This window comes from Lottia gigantea, assembly GCF_000327385.1.
Source record: "Lottia gigantea unplaced genomic scaffold LOTGIsca_151, whole genome shotgun sequence".
In the NCBI taxonomy this organism is placed as follows: Eukaryota; Metazoa; Mollusca; class Gastropoda; family Lottiidae; genus Lottia; species Lottia gigantea.
Window position 1 is genome coordinate 319,288 of NW_008707814.1, and position 24,127 is coordinate 343,414.

At 33.0% G+C, this 24,127-nt stretch overlaps 1 protein-coding gene across 1 annotated transcript; it reads right to left on the minus strand.

Annotated features, from left to right (window-relative positions):
- Window positions 1-1,549: 1,549 nt before the first annotated feature.
- On the minus strand, window positions 1,550-15,322 carry LOTGIDRAFT_200867 (hypothetical protein). The gene is made up of 18 exons (XM_009050676.1): window positions 15,165-15,322; window positions 14,525-14,580; window positions 14,068-14,174; window positions 13,368-13,530; window positions 12,808-12,932; window positions 12,395-12,468; window positions 11,718-11,824; window positions 9,718-9,880; window positions 9,179-9,271; window positions 8,052-8,261; window positions 7,578-7,667; window positions 7,175-7,312; window positions 6,787-6,891; window positions 6,207-6,324; window positions 5,508-5,602; window positions 5,166-5,258; window positions 4,303-4,443; window positions 1,550-3,886 (listed from the first exon to the last, which is right to left on the minus strand). The coding sequence occupies exons 1-18, from the start codon at window positions 15,249-15,251 to the stop codon at window positions 3,779-3,781; spliced, it is 2,073 nt and encodes a 690-aa protein (XP_009048924.1). The 5' UTR covers window positions 15,252-15,322; the 3' UTR covers window positions 1,550-3,778.
- Window positions 15,323-24,127: the final 8,805 nt, after the last annotated feature.

The following is a 24,127-nucleotide window of genomic DNA, read 5'->3' on the forward strand; positions in this document are numbered from 1 at the left end:
TTTCTATGTATTTTACAGCCATTAGCACAGAAGGTTAAAATCTATTATGTGCAATATTTTGTGATGGTATGTACAACTGTATGTTCTGTGGTAAAAATGTGTATGGTGAATTATGGCTACTGCAAATTTATTTTCCCTCTTCTGTCTAAAACTGTTACCTATTTCTACCGTGTTTCACTTCAGTAGGTCAATCTTGTATTAAGGATCGAGTGATACATCGTTTCTTTAACATATCCAAAACTGTTACACATTTCTACCATGTTTCACTTTATTTTTGTATTAGGGATCGATGTAATATATTTTATGTCATGGGATTGCCAATCAACGTGTAGACATTTTAAGTTAGGTTTTGTAAATATGAACACAAATGACGTCATCAGAATATTACTTACAACCACTCTTGTATTGGTCATTTTCGATTGGATAAAGTGAACCAATCCATCAATTTCTTGATAAAGGATCATTTTAACAATGAAGCATCCAATCCAAGTAATGTTCAAGTAATTTAGAAATTTTACTAAATTTACTTCCATTCTTATTAGCTTTAATTTTGAGATTAGTATTCTTTAAGATATTAAATTTGGTACTTTATTATTATTAAAAAAAAAATATGCATGAAACAAAGAATTAGGTGACTATTACTATTTGACAAAATCAAAGTAAATTGGTTATTTTAAAACACATATTTGTATTTTGTATTACACTGGGTTAATATTTTTTTTTAATTGATTGTATTATGTTAATAGATAGCATTATGTGTGAATAATTTATTAGAATTATTTTTGTACAAGTGTCCATGGTCAATAAATAGTTGTGATAATGTTATTATTATCAGATAGCGGATCCCATCTGAAGAAAGGGCTAGGAATATCTCAGTTAATCATGTAATTGGAAACAGGGTTTTTTTTTGGGAGGGGGGAGAAAGATGCCTCTTATCTGTATACTAATGAGGTAGAAATATTATAGCCATAGCTTCAACACCTTTCCTGAAATGAAAAGTGTTTTTTGTTTTTTCTGGACTACCCAATATAGGGCTAGTTAATTCAGTTAAAGCTCTCTGTACCAAAAGCTACAAAGTTCAATGTCAGAGACAAACCATCCTAAAACCCAATTATGGATCTTATCTTCACAATATCCAACTATTACAAACTTCTTAACTTGACTTAATTGTAACAATAAGCAATAATATTTAGTATTTCTGTTGAAGACACAGTTTATAACAGCTTGACATTGTGAAGATGAGTTCTCAAAACTATGCAAGCTCTCTAATGCATAAATTTACCTTCAACTTGCTTTAACTTTCAGACTTTGCCCCAACATCTGTTGGTATTGGCACCCAAATTGGAAACTTAAATGCTTGGTGTTGCCCCATTCATATGGTTAAGAACTGCACAAAGGATTATCTATCCTAAAGTGGTATGCATAGCTGAAATTGAGGTTTATCAGCTTATACTTTGACAATTGCAAATTGTTAAAGGTTTCATACCAGCAAAGATAGAGATATTATTTTGCTTTTATCACAGAACAAGCAAAATGAATAAAACAAAATAATTTTCTAGTTTTATTTTTTAGATGATTCGATTTTATAATTAACATGTGGTCAAACAAAAAATAATTCTTAAAAATATTCATACTAAATTTTACTCCATAAATTTTGATTCATTAAATTGAATACAACACAAAACTGATTATATATCTAACAAGAAAGTTTGTGAATATTCTAGCACTGAGTAAAGCTATATGTTAAAGGGATTGTAAAGAAGTTATGTGAATCTGGGACACTGATAAATTGATGTGCACCATTCCAATTTTCAATCAGATGTCTGTAGTTCATCAAATTCCATAAACACATTTTATGACATCACTAATCGTGAAGTCGTGAATGTGATAAAGCTTATTTTGCGATTAGTGACTTCATCAAATACTTAGTTTTAGTGGAATTGCGAGAACAGTCGTCTGATTGAAAATTGCAATAGTACAAATTGATACTGTCACTGTCACTGTTACACAAAAGAAGTTCAGAAAACCTCTTTACAATCTCTTAAAGACTCTTACTAGCCTCAAATATCTTTGACGGTTATAAGAATTTCCTGCATCTGCAAAGACGAGAGAATCTTCCCAAAATAGACAATAAGTTCAAACATTGTGGCTTTATATAACCAGAAAATAACCGTCAAAAATATCTATCAAAGGATGATCACCAGCTGTGTATGGTTGCAAATCAGAATAGCGTTTTTAAGTTTTGAATGAAATTCTCATGCAATTGAGTTGCCAGTTGTGTTCAGAAATCGTGGCCACTTCCATTATTCACACCATACGAAACTGGTAATCACTGTGATGTGAGGGCACCTTAAGGGTCTCCATATTCTGGACAATATATTAGATCCCTTAAGCTATGACACTAACTCAAGCAGATCCTACTTTCAATAAGAGATAGACTACCACAAAATACAGTATTTTATGCAAGAGGTTTTTTTTTCTTTCTAAATCAGTGCAATTCATATTATATACCCAACAATTGTCCAATCTCTGCCAAATCAGGTTATATTTAACTAACTTGTGTAGCATACCCATTCTGTGAAAAATAACATAAATTAGTTATAAATAACCCATCTTCATAATATGATTTACATGCAATGAAATTTGGAAAAGGATCCGTCAATTTGTACCAATCATCTCCTTAATTTTCTGACTATGTTTAACCAATGAATACTCTATAATATCTTACAAACTTTCACACACACATACTAGGATAAATGCTTTAATATGAAAATCTAAGATGTACTGAACAAACCTGAAATCTCAAATAAATGCCCAAAAGCTCCATTCTGATATTTCATTAGATTCTCAGACGTAATTTTTTGCGGTAGAATCAGCCTCATTAATATCAGACCAAACTTTCATTCAATTTTTTCATGAGCTTTAATACTTAATATAGCCACTTCAGTTGGGGTTTAACAACAGCCCTCTTGAACATTCGTTAAATTAACCTTTTGACCTAACCTGATAAAAACTACGTCACAATATACCAGCCTTGAAATTTGATTAGTTAAAGCAGACATCATTGAGGTAGGTCAAAAGGTTATTTGAAGAACATTCAAGGGGGTTGTCGTTAGACCCTAACTTAAGTGGCTATATTCAAAATAAGACCTAATAAAAAAAAAAAAACGAAAGTTTGGTCTAATTTTAACCACTCTTGTGGAATCGACAAAAGATTTCAAATTTGTTCATACAACATTATTAACTATCTACATTCAAAATGACAAATGAAACTAACTTACACCCAGATGTAGTTCTAGTATCGTTTTTTTTTTAGTTTTTTTAGGTAATTTTTGGATTGAATAACATACAAGTTAAACTTATTGTTACTCAAATTATTTTATGGGTCTTAAGAGCGTTAATGGACACTCTTAATTTCAAAAGACATTTGCCTGGTCAAAATAGACTCATTACATACAGTAGTTAGATAATTTGGCCTATATTTATGGTTCTTAATACAAAATTTCGAGCTCATTAATTATTTTTTTCATTTCTTTTGTTCTAAACAATAACATAACGGATTGTCCATAAACAAAATTTTATTTTTGTTTGAAATTATCAGTTAGATATCAAAATTCTATAGCTTTCTCTACAATCTATAAATTTTCATTATTAGTGAATTTGAATAGCAAGCCCTGAATTGAATTTAGAACTATAACACTGTAGATGGTCCAAGATATTATAACTTGATACAATGATAATGAATTAACACAAAACACTGGTGTTTATAAATGATAAGTTAGTTTTTCTCTTCTTTCTTCTCTTCAGACTTTGTCTCATCTTCTGCTTTAGGTTCTTCAGTTGTTGAACTTTGATTGGCTGACTGTTGTTCTCGTTCAGCTGCCATCTGTAGAGAAAAAAAAAGAGACCAATGAGAATTTTCAACAAATTAATTAAGTCGAGTTCTACATCAAATAAATACTTTATTGGATTAAAAAGGATCCTTGATCAATTGCATTACCCCCTTTCCCCTATAAATCCTTACTATTTGTGATTTTCGCTTAGATTTACCCTGCATTCTTTTTATGTCCGAGAATACAGTTTGACTGAATAAAACGACTTAAATTATCATTATAGTTTTCAAAAATTTTATGCTACTACAAAGTACTGCATTACCCCCAAGCTCTTGCTAGAGAGTCATGAGACAAAAAAAAAAAAAAAACCTGAAGAAACAAGGCAACTGTATTTTTCAAGATGCCATAAAGATAAAACAAACATGGAAGTTTTATATCAGTACCAGTACTGTGAGAAACGGTCCATTACCTTCTTGTAGGCAGTTTCAAAGAGTTTTAATGAATCTTTCTGTAAGTCATTGGTCACTTCCTTTATTCTTTCTGGTGTTTCACTGTCTTTATTAGCTAGTACTTCTCTTAACTGAGTTATTTTAGTTCTAATACTATCACACTGTAAATATATAAACAATCCACAATGTAACATAAATTGCATTTTCCATTGATGTTTTTAAGAAATAAATTGCTTAAAATGTGTGTTCAAGGGAAACCATGGTCTATTATCAGCCATTTGTTGTTGTACCATACTTGGATAACTAAACATGAAAGCCAAATAGAATATAAGAGGAAAGTAGGCGGAGCTTAGGTGTGCTACAACCATCTCATTTTGATGTTATTGCATGGCTGAAGCTCCAGCTTCAAGAAAAATCATGACTTGCACAATGTCCCAATAAGATCAAGCTGTCAATAACTATGTGTCTTACTCATGAACATAATTAATCAAACTCGTCCTAACAGATTTATTTGTCTAAATATAACTCGTAAGAACTGTTGTATATATACTATTTAGAGTTCTATGTCAGTAAAATGTTGTTTGGTAAGACACTTGATTCAAATTAATACATGTATCTCAAGGCAGCATCAGTTTTTACCATCCTTTTTTTGTGCAATATTGAGCAGTAATGGCTGGTGTAGTACAGGGCTGGGTATGCTTACTCTTCTAGACACCTGACACCATTTTTCATTCATGATGACACTCTTATAGTTCACAAAGTAAATTCATTGGCTTGGAAGTCAACTTTGACTAAAAGCATTTTTGATGCCATCTGTTTTACTGCAACTTGGATTGAATTGTCCAAAAGACCAAATACATATGAAAAAGCAACATTACTCTACCTCTTCTGATGGAAGTTGATCTTTATATTCTGTTATTTTAGTTTCAGTATCATGTATGATAGAATCAGCTTGATTAACAGCTTCAATGATATCCTGTCAAATAATACAAATTATTACATACATGTGTAATCTCTGGGTCAGAACTGTTACCTCCATTATCTAGAGAGATGATTTTATTGCAGGGCTAGCTTCAAATCATGCAAATGACAATGAATAACCATTAAAGAGATTGTTAAGAGGTTTTCTAAATCTTTATATGTGTATCGGGGAGACTGGTAGCATTAATTTGCACCATTCTATATTTCAATCAGATGTCTGCGATTCCTGCAATTTACACCATACCTTCTTTTTCCTATCTTCTTCTGCATGAGCTTCAGCATTCTTCACCATATTTTCTATTTCATCTTTAGATAATCCACCAGATGATTGAATAACAACTAGAAAAGACAAGTTAACAGACATTTTGATACCATCTTTCATACTAACAGAACTTTTATTTGAAATAAAATACTGCTGCATATGAGCTTATATGCTCAGCAAAACCATGCAAATGAAATGAATGGAGTTTTATGTCCTACTTTTCTGCACCATAAGATCTAATGAAGACAGGCAACGTGATGCAGGGTGCAATGAGGGAAATTTTGCCAGGACAGTGGCATTAGCATGCTATTCTTCGATTTCCAACTTTACTGTCGAGGGATCTTTAATGTGCACAACCTGTAGCACATACAGAGTGCACGACTGGAAATTCTTACAGATAGCTGCATTGGCCCACTTTCCTTTTTTAACTGTCACCATCAAGGAATCTCAAACACACAAGTTAAGTATATCAACTAACGGAAAAAAATTTGATTTGAAAATTCCCATGTTAATTGCCTAGCAAATTAGTTTTGCACAATTGTCTGAGTAGCATCAATTTGCACCATTACAATTTTCAATCAGACTTCTGTGGTTCCTACAATTTCACTAAAACTAAGATTTTGATAACTTCTCTCATAGCACAATATGTTTTAACGATTAGACTTAAAAGACTTCACTTACTCTGTTGTTCTTTGCCTGTACCCTTGTCTCTAGCTGATACATTAACAATACCATTAGCATCAATATCAAATGTTACTTCAATCTGAGGTACACCTCGTGGTGATGGAGGGATACCAACCTAAAACATCATGCAATTCAAATATTATGAAATGCAAAGCTTAAAGCTTTGAAAGCAAATTCTTTTAGTTATTTTAACTGTACATCACTTATCATTTTTAGATATCAGATTTTAAAAAAAGTAAAAAAATTCAACTGTTTTTTTAATTCTTACTTGATCAAAATTGTCCCGAGATCTTATCAATGTATACATACAAACCAAGTTTCAAGAGATCGGATAAAAAAAATGCAGTCTTTATTGCGCCCACAAGAAAGGTGAACAGACTGACCAATCAATGAACAGGGGTGACGCCAATATATGGCCCCCCGATTTCCTGTGGGTGTATAAAAATGAAAAGTTATTTTCTTGTGTTCTACACCAACCATGTAAGTTCATATAATCATGAAGTTCACCACCATTTCTTGTGAGCAGGATATTACATTATATAGTAAGAGAATAGAGAAATTAAGAAGTACAACATACCAATGAAAATTGACCAAGTAGTTTATTATCACCTGCCATTTCTCTTTCACCTTGACCTACTTTAATCTCTACCTGGGTTTGTCCATCAGCTGCTGTTGAAAACACCTGCAAATAGAAACATCAACTCTCAGATCTCAATTACTAGATATCTTTCAGACTATCAGGAGTTCAATTCTAGAAAAGTCTGTTCGATTTCCAACTTTTGAGAGATCTTTAACGTGCACACAATCTGTAGACAGGACCTCGGCTTATTGTCCCATCCTACCTACTATATGCCTTTTCCATTGTCAGTCCCTCCGATCTGCATTAATGACAGGCAGAAACCTGGTTGAAAAATCCAAAGCTGTTATCTTTAGTTTTAAAGGAATTCAATTAAAAGTGAACTTACTTGACTCTTCTTAGTTGGGATTGTAGTATTACGATTAATGAGTTTGGTAAAGACACCACCTAATGTTTCAATACCTAATGATAATGGTGTAACATCTAATAATAACACATCAGTTACATCACCAGCTAAAACACCACCCTACAATTTATATTAACATCTTTCAATTATCAAACTTTCAAACCATGGATTTGTCAATCAGACACACCTTTCAGAGAGTCCACATACATGTTGATATGGCTTATTTATTACACAACAATTAAAGGATTCCTCTGCTGGTGGACAAGATTGCCTTTGACAAAAACCAATCATAATTGAACTTTCAACTTGCGGTATTCCATTGTTACTTAGCTAATTTTTATTGCTAAGGAAGTTAGAATAGTGAATTAGTGAGAAATAGTGTTACCTGAATAGCAGCACCAATAGCCACAGCTTCATCAGGATTAACTGATTTACTAGGCTGTCTTCCAAATAATTCTTGTACTGTAGATTGCACCTAAAATAGAACATATTAAAATTATACATGTTAGCTTAAGGAAAATCAGGCACAAAAGCATATGCCAAGGACATCATTAGAAAAATATAGCTTTTAATATACAACAAGAATATCAATTGTGAAACCAATACTTTCATTGTAATTAACCATTAAATAGGGCAATAACTCTAACATGTTTCATAGAATTATCATAAACTTCAATCAATAAGGAATATCCTATTAATATACATGCTTATAAATCTAGCTTAGCAATGGCAAAGATTTCTGACACATCTTTACAATTGCAAAGCAATGACTCGGAAAGGGATTCAAAGTAATATGATGTCCTAACATCCACAAGACAGGACGACAACCATGTCCACAATTGGAGAATTAGTTACCTACCTTGGGCATTCTTGTCATACCACCAACAAGAATTACTTCACCAATATCAGATTTCTTAACTTCAGCATCCTGTAAAGCTTTCTGACATGGACCAACTGTTCTCTTGATTAAGCCATCAACTAATGACTCCAATTTCGATCTGGACATCTTTAAATTCATGTGTTTTGGTCCACTGGCGTCCATTGTTAAATAGGGCAAGTTGATGTCCGTCTGAAATGATTAAATTGAAAATAATTTATTATTGGAGAAAAATGAGCTGAAGAAGTAGTGCAGTGCGCAATGAGAGAAATTGCCTGCAGAATAAGAGTATAAACCCAGGTTGAAAAATCCAAGGCAAGGCAAAACTAAACCAGCTAAGCTACACTGGCCAGCAAGATGAAAACGAGTTAGAACTACCTCTAAATAAAATCTGATCAAATGAAATGAAATGAAGTGTGGTTTATGTCCTACTTTTCTGCATCATGTGGGCTAATGAAGACGGGCAACGTACGCCATGCAGGGAGCAATGAGTGAAATTTTGCCTGCATTTTTTTTTATTTCCAACTGTCGAGGGTTTAACATGTACCGTCTGTAGCACGCGGGGCTCCAGTTAATTTTCATATCTGAACGACTAGACGCTTTTCCATGTCCGCCCCTCTTACAAAATCAAATCAAGAAAAGGTAAGGTCGACAAGTGAGGAATGAATTCAAGCAAAAAGTTTCAATGGAACCAATTGTTAAATCAAAAGTATTCTTATTGCAATAAACAAATTCAAAGTTTTCTGTAATTTTGTCTGATTCAAAAACTATGAGTAATAGAGTAGAAACTAGTCCTCAACTCTCAGAATCAGTAATTAATAGTAATAATAATAGTAAATACCAACTAAAACAGTTGATAAATACTAAATAAATTAACTATTATATTTACTATACCACAATCGTAACACTATCACCTTCATATAGAAAATATAGCTGACTGGATTATGGATTTTCGAAATCTTAATATAACTCTAATTACTAGCAATAAGCTACATGTACCTGGCCAGATTTGCTCAAATTCAATCAGATTTTCGAAATTTAAATGCTGATTAAGAATAAGATAAATAAATCTAAAGAGAAATCAACTCTACTGAGAAGTAAAGAATTACCTGGAGTGAGGAGGACAATTCTATTTTAGCCTTTTCAGCTGCTTCACGTAATCTCTGCATGGCCATAGGATCTTTAGAAACATCTATTCCTTGCTGTAAACAAATTTAAAAAATGTCTCAAATTTTCTTTTTTTTTTTCAGCTTTAAAGATGCCATCCCTTTTTTTCATTTATTTATAATATTCCATTATTAGACAATTACTTATATCAGTCGCATATAGGTGTTCTAATGACTTGGGGAAAATACTAGTTGTCTCACAAGTCGATACTTTGCTAATTACTAAGTTAATCCAAGGATGGGTTTGTTACTTGATATAGATTATCCAGTCTCACACCATAATGGAGGTAACTATCTGTATTTTTTCAAAGCCATCAGATTATTCAAGTGTTAAAGTCTGCCATATGCTGCTGAGAGGTGTTTTGGCTATAAAGACTTTACCAGGAAAAAACTTCCCAAAGTAAGAGATTTATGGCATAGTTGACTATACATCTAATTCTAGTCACTTCTAAGAATCAAAACACAAAAAAATTACAACGCACATCTCTTTTGAATTCAGCAGATAAAAAGTTGACCAATAAATTATCAAAATCTTCACCACCAAGGAATGTATCTCCATTGGTCGACTTGACTTCAAATACACCTTTCTGGATCTCTAATATAGAGATATCAAATGTACCACCTCCCAAATCATACACTGCTATTCTATAAAACAAAGAAAATAGAACGTTGTGGAACTTATGTTCAATGTTTTCCTGTCATGGAAGGTTGAGGGCAGCACTCATGGAAGGTTGAGGGCAACACTCATGAACGACTTTGGAAGGAAAATTTGAGGTGACAGTGTCATAGAAGGTTTAGGGTTAAAAAGAAATGAAAGGTTTGAGGTGACAATACCATGCAAGGTTTGGGAGTTACAATGTCATTAAGGTGTCTGGGTTACTAGATTACAATGTCACGAAGGAATCTGTGTTACAATGTCACTAAAATATGGGTTACAATGTCATTAAGGTGTCTGGGTTACTAGATTACAAAGTCACGAAGGAATCTGTGTTACAATGTCACTAAAATATGGGTTACAATGTCATTAAGGTAACTGGGTTACTAGATTACAATGTCATGAAGGAATCTGTGTTACAATGTCACTAAAATATGGGTTACAATGTCATTAAGGAGTCTGGGTTACTAGATTACAATGTCATGAAGGAATCTGTGTTACAATGTCACTAAAATATGGGTTACAATGTCATTAAGGAAACTGGGTTACTAGACTACAATGTCATGAAGGAATCTGTGTTACAATGTCACTAAAATATGGGTTACAATGTCATTAAGGTGTCTGGGTTACTAGATTACAATGTCATGAAGGAATCTGTGTTACAATGTCACTAAAATATGGGTACAATGTCATTAAGGTGTCTGGGTTACTAGATTACAATGTCATTAAGGAAACTGGGTTACTAGACTACAATGTCATGAAGGAATCTGTGTCACAATGACACTATAATATGGGTTACAATGTCATTAAAGAATCTGGGTAACAATGTTGTTAAGTTTGAGATGACAATGTTTTGGATTTCAATGTCATGGCAGGATCGGGGCCACAATTTTGTGGCAGATTTAAGATAACATTATTATGGAAGAATCAAGAATACAATGTCAGGTATATTGGGATAGGCTTGGGTTACAAATTTACAATGTCCTAAGACATCAAAGCAACTCCATGAAAATAAGTTTTGATTCATTTAAATTCTGTCTGATTCAAAAACTAAGAGAAATAGAGTAGAAACTAGTCCTCAACTCTCAGAATCAGTAATTAATAGTAATAATAATAGTAAATACCAACTAAAACAGTTGATAAATACTAAATAAATTAACTATTATATTTACTATACCACAATCGTAACACTATCACCTTCATATAGAAAATATAGCTGACTGGATTATGGACATTATTTCATTCATTCATTCATTTAAATGACAAAGGATACAAAGTTGAAAAATGAGTTATATTCTTTACTAATGAAAACTTCAACACCCTTTGGTGTACGATGGCCTTAGCCTACTTTTTATCTTATTTTGAACTGTGGCAATCAAAGTCTGATTCATTAGATGTCTCTCAGACAGAAAACTTGAAAAAAGTCATATCTTGACTGTATACCATAATAAAACCTCTATTCCCTAGGTCAGAGGGTTTCAACCTTTTTCTCTCCATTACCCCTTTCAGGATCCTTAATCCATTGCATTACCCTTTAAATCCTTACTATTTTGAGTTTTCCCTGCAACATTTTTCATTTCAGATAATAGCCTGACTGAATAAAATAATAAATTGTAAATTTTATGCTAGACTCTAAGGCACTTCATTACCCTCCAAAATGTCAAATTTACCCCTATTATTACCCCAAGGTTGAAAAACCCTGCCCTAGGTGGTATCTCACGTCTTACTTGTCCGACTCTCTCACCATGGATTGTAAGTCAAATATAATGAGAAATGGTTTACATATTGACAACCACAGCACTTTTCAATAATAAAATATATACTTACAATTTATCTTCTGTTTTATCCATACCATAAGCTAAAGCAGCTGCAGTGGGTTCATTAATTACTCTTAAAACATTTAATCCAGATATCTGACCAGCATCTTTAGTGGCCTACACAGAGAAAAACAGATTTTCATGGGATTACAATTACCAGTACAAATGAATCACCAGTACAAATGTATTACCAGTACAAATGTATTACCAGTACAAATGAATCACCAGTACAAAATGAATCACCAGTTCAAATGAATTACCAGGACAAATGAATTACCAGGACAAATGAATTACCAGGACAAATGAATTACCAGGACAAATGAATTACCAGGACAAATGAATTACCAGGACAAATGAATTACCAGTACAAATAAATCACCAGTACAAATGAATCACCAGTACAAAATGAATCATCAGTACAAATACAAATGTATTACCAGTACAAATACAAATGTATTACCAGTACAAATACAAATGTATTACCAGTACAAATGTATTACCTGTACCAATGAATAACCAGTACAGATGTATACCAGTACAAATGAATTGCATCACAAACTGATCAAAACGTGCATCGAACTAGGTCAAAAGGTTAATTTGATGCATGTTCAAGAGGGCTATCCTTAGACCCTAACGGAAATGGCAAAATAAAACAAATAAAGCAAGTGAAAAGAAATCTTAGTTTACCTGTCTTTGTGAATCGTTAAAATAAGCTGGTACTGTAACAACTGCATTTTTAACATTACTTCCTAGATAACTTTCTGTAATACAAAAAATATTTAAATATTACGTCTGGTTATAAAGCTATTATTTCAGATTTTTACTTGTTAGGTATTAAGGGATAAAAGCTGAAATCAGACTGACTCTTGGAAGCACAGTCACAAGCATCAGAATCTTTCTTACCTTGAGGATTCTAACCTAATCGCCTAATAGCAGGCGACAATCCAACTCACTACCGACTGCCACAAAATGACAGTGTTCCAACCCAGTGTGTGTTAAGTATCAAGAAACACAACTGATAAATGTAAAAAATGGCCTTAAGTTGATTTCTGTTACCTAATATATGGCTTTCAAAAGAGGCCCAAGTAGGTTTATTTTACCTGCAGTTTCTTTCATCTTCATAAGAACAAAAGCACCAATTTGTGACGGAGAATATACTTTACCATTAGCTTCTAACCATGCATCACCATTTGATGCTTTTACAATTTTATAAGGTACAGTTTTCCTAAAAGAAATACACATCAAAATGTCACAATCAACATAATATGTATATATCATTAAAAATCATAAATGCATTTGCCGTATATTCATTCTATTCGTCAACCATAACCAATAATCTTCTACTAAAAGAATTCAGTCTCATTCAATTAAAATCAGACCAAAATTTGGTTCTAATTTTTATTACTTTTTTCTTTTAATATATCCAATTCAGTTAGGGTCTTGAACAACTAACCCTTTGACCAAAAAATGCTGGATAGGGTAGAAATTTGATTGGTTAAAGAAGATATCATCGAGTAAGGTCAAAAGGTTAATTTGACAAATGTTCTAGAGGGTTGTTGTTAGACCCTAAAAGTGGCTAGATTAAAAATAAACGTTAATAAAAAAACAGAACGAAAATTTGGCATAATTTCAGGGAGAAAATTAAATAAATAGTACTTACATGTCTTTCTGAACTTCAGGATCAGTGAATTTACGACCAATTAAACGTTTGGTAGCCGAAAAGGTATTGGCAGCATTGGTTACCGCTTGTCTTTTAGCAGGCATACCAGCCAATCTTTCTCCATCCTTAGTAAAAGCTATGACCGATGGGGTTGTTCTTGAACCTGTTAATTATAATGATATGATTTTTAAATATTTGAATAGGGTCATACAAAGCTTAGCTGGAAAGTTAAGCTCTTCCGAAAACTTGATTATATCTAATATTGATCTATGCCCATTTTTCAATAAGAATTACCAGTATTTAGTAGATAATTATCCCCTTTAACCTTTTTAATGAATAAAAATATCATATAGTTATTTTACAATTCAATAAAAAATACGATTTTGAGATTCAGCACTTCAGGGGATTTTTGACATTCTTGCAAAAAGTGCTGTAGTACACATCGCAAAATTTGTTTTATCACATAAGGCCCTTTGTGATTATAGTGACTTCATAAAACTCTTAGTTGTAGTGGAATTGCAGACATTTGACTGAAAATATCAGTGTCTCTGATAAACATAAAGAATTTAGAAAACCTCTACACAATTCCTTTAATAATAGTTGATAACTGCACTTGAAAATATAATCCCCTAGCAGTGACGAAAGTTTAAATGAATGCTGTTGAATTGTATAACCAGGCTACTGGACTTGAGCCACTTACCTTCTGAATTTTCTAAAACTTTTGCAGTTTTTCCTTCCATGAGTGCCACACACGAGTTTGTTGTACCCAAATCAATTCCAATAACATGACCTTTGACTTTATCAGACCTAATAAGAAAGAACATAATTACAATGTAGTGTACCTTTGAATTCAAGAAAGTCTGTCTGTTGGTCTAATCCCAACAAAATTAAGTTTGGATTTCACTCTAAAGTTAGTGCCATGAGCTATTAACACTACTTACAGTTTGTTAAAAATTTTAACAAATTCTGCTTCCAATAGGATATTAAAAATATTAGTTGGCTATAATATGATACATTAACTGGTAAAGATTGCATCATCATACCTTTAAGCTACTTGTATAATAGTAAAAGTAATTTTTAATAGCGATTTTGACCTTTGGAGCCCCTTTGATTAGGTGCCAAGTTGACTATAACCCATTAGTATTTTCAGTACTTACTTAAATCTTCTGTGTACCCAACCATATTCACCAAGTAAATTTTTATATAGAGGATTCTGCAAAATACAGAATCAAGAGTCAGAACTTTTACATAGACTCAGGGTAGCCTTACTAGTTATGCAAATGGATATCGATATATTCACACATAAGCTCACCTTAGGCGGCTGATGTTTTATGAGATAAGTCTAGGCCTATATTAGCCTAATAAGACCAAAAGAATTGTGATTCTTACAGGATTATTGTCAGTGATTTCATCATGACGGGCTGATACTAGAAACAATACATTAATGAGTCAAGATTCAGGCCAGAATTTAAGCAATTTTGTCTTTGGTACCGGTAGATCTACCAGTGACCAGTAGCCTAGTGTAAATTTCTTTCATTTTCAAATACAAAGTCGAACAAACCAACAAGGAATCTCTAAAACTTGGAGGCACTGGTATTTCACAACTACCAACCAAGGTTTACAAGACATTCTCTAATTTTACCAATAGTCTTTTTTGTTTTTTTTGTGATGAAACTATTGTTTTAGCAGAGGTTATAAAAGCAGTGTGACTGTATGTATGTGAGCTGAGTGGAGAAATGGTTACATAAAACTGATTCAATGTCAACCGATTTACTGTTTTTCTTGCGATTTACTTACCTTTAAAAGTTCTGACATTTGATTTCCATGAACAAACACGACACTCTTTTTCAGGCATTGGCCTGACACTCTTTTAGCGGCGAACATTTTCTTTATTTTGCGTTATATCTTACAGAAAATAATGCCCTTTGCCTGCACGTGTGTGATGTAAACCTTGTACGGTCCTGCGCTTGCGTCAGCTTGACCCTATTTCAGCATTTCCGGTTGAACGACGGGAATATTCTTCAAGGGAGTTAACACAATTACTGCGTTCAATCAGACTACAGTTATTTAAAATAATATTATAAGAAATAGCTTTTTAATTTTAGACCTAATCAAATTTTATTGAATTAATTCAAACATGATAGGCCTTGCTTTAAGCCTATAATATAAGTTTGAAATATCATTTTTTTACAAATATGTATACTTGTATACAACCAAGTAGATGGTAGGGGCCCCTGCTCCCACTTCATTCTGATTTAAAGCCTTTTAATGGAAGATTTCCGGGGTGGGGAGACCCCTTAAGAATGGGGTCCGTGAAGAGAAACAATCCGTCCCTTATCTTACAGGCCAGTAGTTAGTGGAGGAGCCCCCCTCTTCTTTCGCCAAGAAAATTTTGCACCCCCCTCCCCCCTTAAAAATTTAGATGACTGGAAAGACTTGTTGAATCTCCATATAGTTGGAGAACCCATTAGAAAAAAAGTCCCCCCCCCCCCTCTCCCCAACCTCGAGACCCTGGGCTAGCTACGTGCCTGTTATATTGATGATGTAAGTTTAAACAATGCGCAAAATTTTCATTAGGCCTACTAAGAACGATGTAAATCATTGGCTTACATGCTACTAGGGTCAAGGTCTATCCATGTATTTTTTAAATTTGTTTATCATATCAAATTTTGCGACTATCACCCTTTAAAACACGTGCATGTTTTTAGAGTAAGATCGTCATTTGTTATCGATCTAATAAAATGTGGAAAATGTTTTGCGCTGTGTAGGATTTTGTACTGATCTAATTGTCTTTTTGCAACTGCCTATTTACTTGTTCAGTTGTTGTTATACCGGGATAGGCCTAATCAGTTACTGACAATTTGTTAACGGAACCTGAAATGCTAATTTTGTGACTGCCCTTGTTAAAAGTAAGTTTTTTTTATCTAGATATCTTTTATTTTTTCTCCAGTTTGATCAATCATGTTATATGAATTGAAATATCAACTCCAAAAATAAACCTCTGTGATTTTGGAGAGGATATTTTTCAGTCCGAAATGTATTTTTATTGTGTGAGCAAAGTAAAACGTTTTTTTAATTTTTCCGATTATTTTTATGAATATCAGCCTCAAAATCGTACTGATAGTGTTCGGGTGTATTGAGACGAGTCTCAATGAAAGCATTGGCCTAGGTCACAGAGCAATAGAGCTTATTATTTATGGCATATAATATACTGAATATAGCACCAGTCGTGAAATAAGTATTCCCTGAAATCTAACTTAGAAATCGATTAATGTAATGATATAACATGATACATTTATATATGAAGAAATATCTGCTCTTAGGATGAATGGGCATATAAGTCTTAGAATGTCTTTGCGTTGATAAAAATATAAGCATGAGCACACATTATTTCTTCAAAATTTGTTTCAACAGAGGACAATTTTCAGCCAAACTTTGTGACTTTTTGGGGTTTAAATTTCTAAGAGGGAAATGTGTTTATTTTTAATGTAAGACTATATTTTTATCAACGCATAGACATTCTAAGACTATAAATATTATTTTTGGCTGATATTCCAATTCTTTTGACAAATATCGAAAACTTCACAAAGTTTTCAACTTGCATAGACAATAGCATGAAATTAATCCGAGAAAACCCAACCTTCTGATCTGATAGTTGACAATATTTAGAAAAGGTTATGTCGCTCAACTTTCAACATGTCCGATGTCAGTGGCTGTAATATTTTGATCATGTGACATATGAAATGTCTTATTTTTAATCGAAAATTAAGCCCTCAAAATGCTCAAAATTCATCTCTGACCATCATTCTGAAATCCGTTAGATTTGGTGGCCTTCGACAGCTTCCAAACCCCAGGTGAGAACGTGCGTGAACGGACCCCGCCTCGGAGTGACAACAGATACAACATCGGTTTTTCAGTTGACTTCACAAAATAGAAGAAGGTGACGCGGATTACTAAATTTAATTTCAGACCATATAAAACTTAAATTACCCCCCTTTGACCACATGCAAACTAGCTCATGGCTTCCCTGTACGTTGGTGAGAGATAAATGAATTTCAAAGACATTTGAAACAATTTAATATTATAATAGTAGCCTAAATATAAGTTCACTTTAACATTTTTTCAGTAATATTCGTTGGATACATTTATGTAACATCACGACAACGGCTTTCAAAGCCCCAAAAGAGTGCTTCACGAAAATTGTCAACTAAATTTTCAATTCTGTGTTATTAGTCCTAAAAAAGCAATATATGTATGGCGGGGGAAAGCGGCAAAAACCTAATGCTATGCAGAAATGTCTAATCCAAAACACAAATGTAATATAATGCAATAACAAATACCTAAAACGTCTTGTCTTATGCACAAGACAACTAGGCTATATACAACTACCCATATTAGCCTACCCTTGATGTAAATAAATGCAACTAAATTGGCAAAATTGTTGTAAAAATCAGGAAAATCCTGTGAAACCAGGAATGTCGGAAAAATGTTGATAGTTTCAACAGACTACAGACTACATCAAAGTTAAATTGTCGCCATAATTCGGCCAATTTTGATCCGAGAGGTATAATTTTTGTTTGTGATGAAAGCTTATCAATTCCTCTGTCCATTTCTTTTTTTTCTATAAACGAGAAGTATCAATAGCTGAATGTGGTCAAGGGGAGACAATTTAACATTGACCATTTAAATTTAATTATTATTCCGTCTCATGGTTTTGCACATTCTACAATCAGGGCTGAATGTGGTCAAAGGGGGGTAATTTCATATTATTTTGGTCTGTAGTCTCCATATTATATAGTATGTTGTTCACATTTCATTTCGGAAATACGAATGCATAAATACTGGACATATTTATTTATTTTTGGAAACATCGAAAAGCGTAATTTTGATAAATATAAATTTCGTTTTTCGATATAATTTTGAATTTTAGTATGGGTGGTTGTATTGATTATGTATACCTTGAGTCAATTGTGTCTATTTTTTAAGGTAAAATGATCAAACCATGTATTCCTGTTTATATATTTTAGGACTATAAACACAAAACAAGTTTTCAATTTCTAGGAAATTATTGAAAAGATAAATTTATTTAATGCATCTCTTTAATACTGTAAAACTCTTTTTGAGGTCATTTCGCTTTGATGTGGTCCATAGTTGAATTGAGTAATCCGTGTCACCGTCTTCTATTTTACGAAAAATTTTGCAGCAAAATCAATGTTGTACATTTATCATCAACAAACATAAATCTTACAATAAATATTCTGTGTATATGTTAGTAACATACCAGGCGGTTAATTCTGTTAGTCATTCTGTGGTTGTCCCTTATATATGTGTGTGTTTTAGTAACACCATGGTGGTAGATTACATATTGATTTTATTTACATTACATTATTATGCTTGAAGAGGATGCTTGGCAATTTTGATGTACAGGTTCATTTAACAATAGGCCTAATGGATATATGTATTCATTTTTTAATTTTTCTTGACACGTTGAAATTTGACTTTGACAAGGGACATAACTCAAAAGAGTCTTCACCTTGTCAAATCATAAGGTTGGGATTTCTCGGATTAATTTAATATGAAACGGACATTTCGGACTGTATATTCCCATCTGTAAATTTCCAGATATCTATTTATTGGAGTTGATATTTCAATTCAAATAAACATGAAAACTGGAGAAACTAGAGATAAAAAACTTCCTTTCAACAGGGCAGTCACTAAGTTGGCATTTCAGGTTTCGTAACAAGAATATCATTTTCTGGTTAACTCGGTTTCAATTACAAATAAATCAACAAATAAAAAGGCAATTGTAGAAATTCTCTTAGAAAGAATAATAGACCTCTACAAAGTCCTCCACAGAACAAAACAATTTCGACATTTTGTCAGATCGATAACAAATCACGATCTCACTATAAAAACATGCACGTGCTTTCAAGGCAGATAGTCTCGATAAGATAAATTTTAAAAAATACATTGTATTACTCCAAAACCATTTTAATTAAAACAAAAAGCAATAAAAATACTTTGTGTATTCGGATAAAGGCAATCTTTTTCTGCACTCAAATCTATCAGGCAATCGGGTTCGACGCAGCATCAAATAATAAGTTAAAGGGGGGTTTCAGAATTCAAAATTATTTCCGGTTCGTATGAAAAGGTAATTTAACAAATTAAACAAAGTAAGAAAGGTATAGTAAAGATACTGATGACAAACTCACCGTGTATAACGTTGGAAAAACAAACAAGTGAATACGAGTTGGGTGTGACTTATGATGTATTCTTTGTTTTCCAAGTAAGGATACATCAAGGATTTTCAATTGGTCGTTTTGGTTCATGCATAATCCTTCATATGCTATGCTTCATTATGTTTCATCTTGTATCAGATATTAACGATGTTATAAACTTATATATTTATTACAGTTTATCACGATGCCTGAGAACTACAAATTGTTTTGGAATCCTGATTTATTAGACATATTGGAAATAAAAACCAATTTTGTCCTTATGAAGGATTTTAATTTCACGCTTCAAAGAATTAAGAGGTTCTTTCAATCGAAAGAGGATAATTAGATTAATAAGAAATGACACATAACAATATTTTCCAACTAATGCTGAAAATATAATCTGGCATTAAATTCTTAGAAAATGCCTACCTCTGTCTTCTAAAAAATGGGATTTGACATCGATGGACAAATATATCTTTGTTTGTGAACTTTGGCTGCAAGTAAACATTATTGCAGAAGTTACATGATGGATATTGACCTGACAACAGCTACGACTCAAAAAATTACAGTTGTCACCAGTTCAGGATACTCTACTATACAGCAAAAATTAGATTGCAGAATCAGAATCTGCATGCGTTGAACTCAGTCGATAGTAGAAGCTCATACGATCGCGATAGGACCGATGAAATGCTTTAGGGTAAAATGCGTATGGTATGGATCGTTTGTGAACTGTTTCTGTGTCCATTAGTGAAGTCCAGTAATTTCAGTAGAACTATATCCAGCATTTTCTGATGATCGTTAATTTAATTTTCTTAATGAAGTATTAGTTCTATCTGGCCTCTACATTTCGGCGAATCCAACCCTCCCTACTGCGAAATCTAAATTGCAATTCATTTATTTGTATCATAAGTATCCACAAGTATAAGTCTAATCTGAAAAATAATTGGACATTGTAAATACTATGACAAAGGTGCGCTGAAATACCACTACAATCATTTTAAGAATAATTATGGACATCGATCGACAATAGATTATGAATTAGTTCGGTTACTACGGCATTAGGAGAACACTATTACAGTCTCTGTAAATTTACCTCTACTTTGCAATTGATTCATTTGTATTATAAGTATCTACTTCTAACATCCACCAATACAAGTCTAATCTGAAAAATAATTGGACATTAAATTATTAGTAATACCATGACAAATTGCTTTTTGAAGTTTCATTGAAATTCCCCACAGTCATTTTAAGAATAATTATGGACATCAATAGATAAGTATATCTTTGTTCGATTACTATGATAGGAGATGACAGTTTTAGCTGCTTATAATATTTACAAGAGTAATAGTGAAACTTAAGATCGACATAGCGTTATGAATTATACAGTATCAGAGGAAACTTCTCGCTATTATCCATCTGCAAAGTCTAAATAAAAAATAATTGGCCCTTAAATCATAAGTAATTTTATTACAAGCAGCCTGTTGATGTTTCTCTGAATTATTCCAGTAATCGTTTGATTGACATCAATATTATTTTCTTTCCTGAAAATGAGACTGGTTTATCAGAATGTTCTTTGTCACAATTTGTTTTAATAGTATGTCATTTTAATGCAGAACAGTAAAAAATATTTATCATTTATCAACGAAATCAAACGTCATAAGACTCGTAATCCATTTACATACAAATTACATTTATGGCAGTACGTACACAGCAATAAGAGATTATGAACGTATGGTAGTTCATCATTCTGCAAATATTTAATGCCAATAGACATGTGTAAAATCTATATCTGGAAGAAAATTGATTACTGAAGTATTAGCCTTATCATAATAAATAGCCATTCTGACTTCCTTTACAGTCCTGTCAATGGTCGCCAATTTCTACCAAATATACGGATAACATACTCTTACTACTTTCTTAATCAAACATTGCTGTAAATGCATAATTGTAAGAAATAACATAATCTGAGAAAATCATTTGCCAAAAATTTACAGATCAAAATTAATTGTTGATTTTTACAACAAGGAACAATTTGGCCAATTTTGATGCATTTATTTACATCAAGGGTAGGCTAATATGGGTAGTTGGATATAGCCTAGTTGTCTTGTGCATAAGACATAAGACGTTTTAGGTATTTGTTATTGCATTATATTACATTTGTGTTTTGAATTAGACATTTCTGCATAGCATTAGGTTTTTGCCGCTTTCCCCCGCCATACATATATTGCTTTTTTAGGACTAATAACACAGAATTGAAAATTTAGTTGACAATTTTCGTGAAGCACTCTTTTGGGGCTTTGAAAGCCGTTGTTGTGATGTTACATAAATGTATCCAACGAATATTACTGAAAAATGTTGAAGTGAACTTATATTTAGGCTACTATTATAAAGTCTATATCGGGAAGAAAATTGATTACTGAAGTATTAGCCTTATCATATTTAACAGCCATTCTGACTTCCTTTACAGTCCTGTCAATGGTCGCCAATTTCTACCAAATACGGATAACATACTCTTAGTACTTTCTTAATCAAACATTGCCGTAAATGCATAATTGTAAGAAATAACATAATCTGAGAAAATCATTTGCCAAAACTTTATAGATCAAAATTATTTGTTTCGTTTTCTGGAATGTTTTAAATGGCATTACTTGCTGAAATATCTTGCATGTATGGCCTCATTAAGATCTATTTTTACAAAGGACATGTTATTCAATAAAGCTTTTAAAAATAGTATACTTTACGAAAATTTAAAATATGCAATTTCTTATGAAATACCAAATAGAATGGATGTGATTTTGGTATAATGGGTTTATAGCTTCATTTCCATTGGTTATGTGAGTTCGTTTTTTTGTATAACTGTCAGGATTTTTGTTTTAACATGCTGCATGTCTGCTTTCTAGTAATGGACTGAATGTTAGACAGGACCATGTCTTTGAGTATTGGGCCTGATTCTGACCCATGTAAAAAAGAGTTTATTATTATTATTAGTCTTATCCATTGCCTTTACTTAATTAATCATTTAACAACATTCACGTCATGACAGACGAGAACTCATACACGATAAACATTATAATCAAGTTCAATAATAACAGACATGAATTGCACTTAAACGGTCTATTGTACTCTCCTTCTGGGTTAATGAAGTAATTAAGCATTTGATGAAAATGGTTACATCATATACCATATATGGACCCAGGTCGGTTCACATGGTCACATTTTATTTCATGTGTTTATCGAGTGCGAAAATTATAATCGAAATTTATGTAACAAATGATAGATCGAAACAAGTGCTGGTTGACCACGGTCTAAACCTTACCCCACTTTCCTTGCAGGTTTTCAGGTCTGAAGGTCTTATCTTACGATATATGTTTTTAGGAAAGAAGTATGGTTGTGGGTTCTAGACTCGGTTGGCGTGTGAAAGTCGGGTGATGTTGAATAAGTTATTATTCCGGTCGAACCATCTGAAAATGAGTACTGACATTTCTGAAAAGATCAATGCTAAGAAGGTTTAGCAAGGACCATCTGGTAGATCGAATTCTTGAGAGCCTAAGTTGTTTCGTTATTTCTCAAATGACCAATAGGAAGCATCAAATATTTAATGTAGAGGCTGAGAAAGATGGAACGAATCCATCTTATTTAGTAGAAGTGAGAACGCTGTCTTTACATGCCATTTTAGTGTACATGTAACTCATAAATTATAGATGTATTATGACAGATCTGTCTACTCGTAACGCTAACTACAGATTTCTTACCGGAAATGACTTTGTTTTAGATCATTTGATTCAATTACCACTGTCAAGTAATAAATGTCACGATTTCTCAGGGGAGCTGCGGTGGCTCAGTGAGTTAGACGCTTGCTCGCTAACCTGAGGGTCCAGGGTTCAATCCCGGCATAGGTCGAGATAATACCTTCGGATTTTTCAACCCGGTTCCCCCCTGTCAGTGATGCAGGTACTAGGAGCTGACATGGAAAAACCGTCTAGTCGTTCGGATGGGACAATAAACCGAGGCCCCATGTGCTACGGGCTGTGCACGTTAAAGATCCCTCGACAGTTGGAAATCGAAAAAGAGCAGGCTAATGCCGCTATCGTGGCAAAATTTCTCTCATTGCACCCTGCATGACGTTGTCTTCATTAGCCCACATGTGCAGAAAAGTAGGACGTAAAACTCCATTTATTTCATTTTCATTTCATTTACGATTTCTCATGAAATATTCAAATAGGCAGGACCAACTTAAAGGATCTGTGGCAACAGTTTTGTTCAGACCTCGAACCTGCTGTATATGGTACCGACAAATAAGACCCAAATAGACAAGCGTTTAGCCAAGTATCATCTGATAGTGCCATATGTATTATCCATGTAACGAAGTACTCGGCTTGTTTTACTTTGATTTCAGGATTTTCTCTTTGAATTTTGTGTATTTAAAGCAGTAACAAGAGCCCGCGTTTATTACATAAAACCAAAGACGTTATGATGGCCATGGATAACATTCAATTGTACGTGGGGTGTTATTCTGTGATAGAGCAGCCTTGTTAATCGTAT

What these genes read in the sequence shown, in the direction of transcription:
- LOTGIDRAFT_200867 (XM_009050676.1), bottom strand. Translation starts at nt 15,251, where the DNA reads ATGTTCGCCGCTAAAAGAGTGTCAGGCCAATGCCTGAAAAAGAGTGTC. An exon ending in CTATTGGTGCTGCTATTCAG is followed by an intron (nt 7,313 to 7,577) that starts GTAACACTATTT and finishes TATAAATTGTAG; the next exon opens with GGTGGTGTTTTAGCTGGTGA. An exon ending in TCCCAACTAAGAAGAGTCAA is followed by an intron (nt 6,892 to 7,174) that starts GTAAGTTCACTT and finishes TTCTATTTGCAG; the next exon opens with GTGTTTTCAACAGCAGCTGA.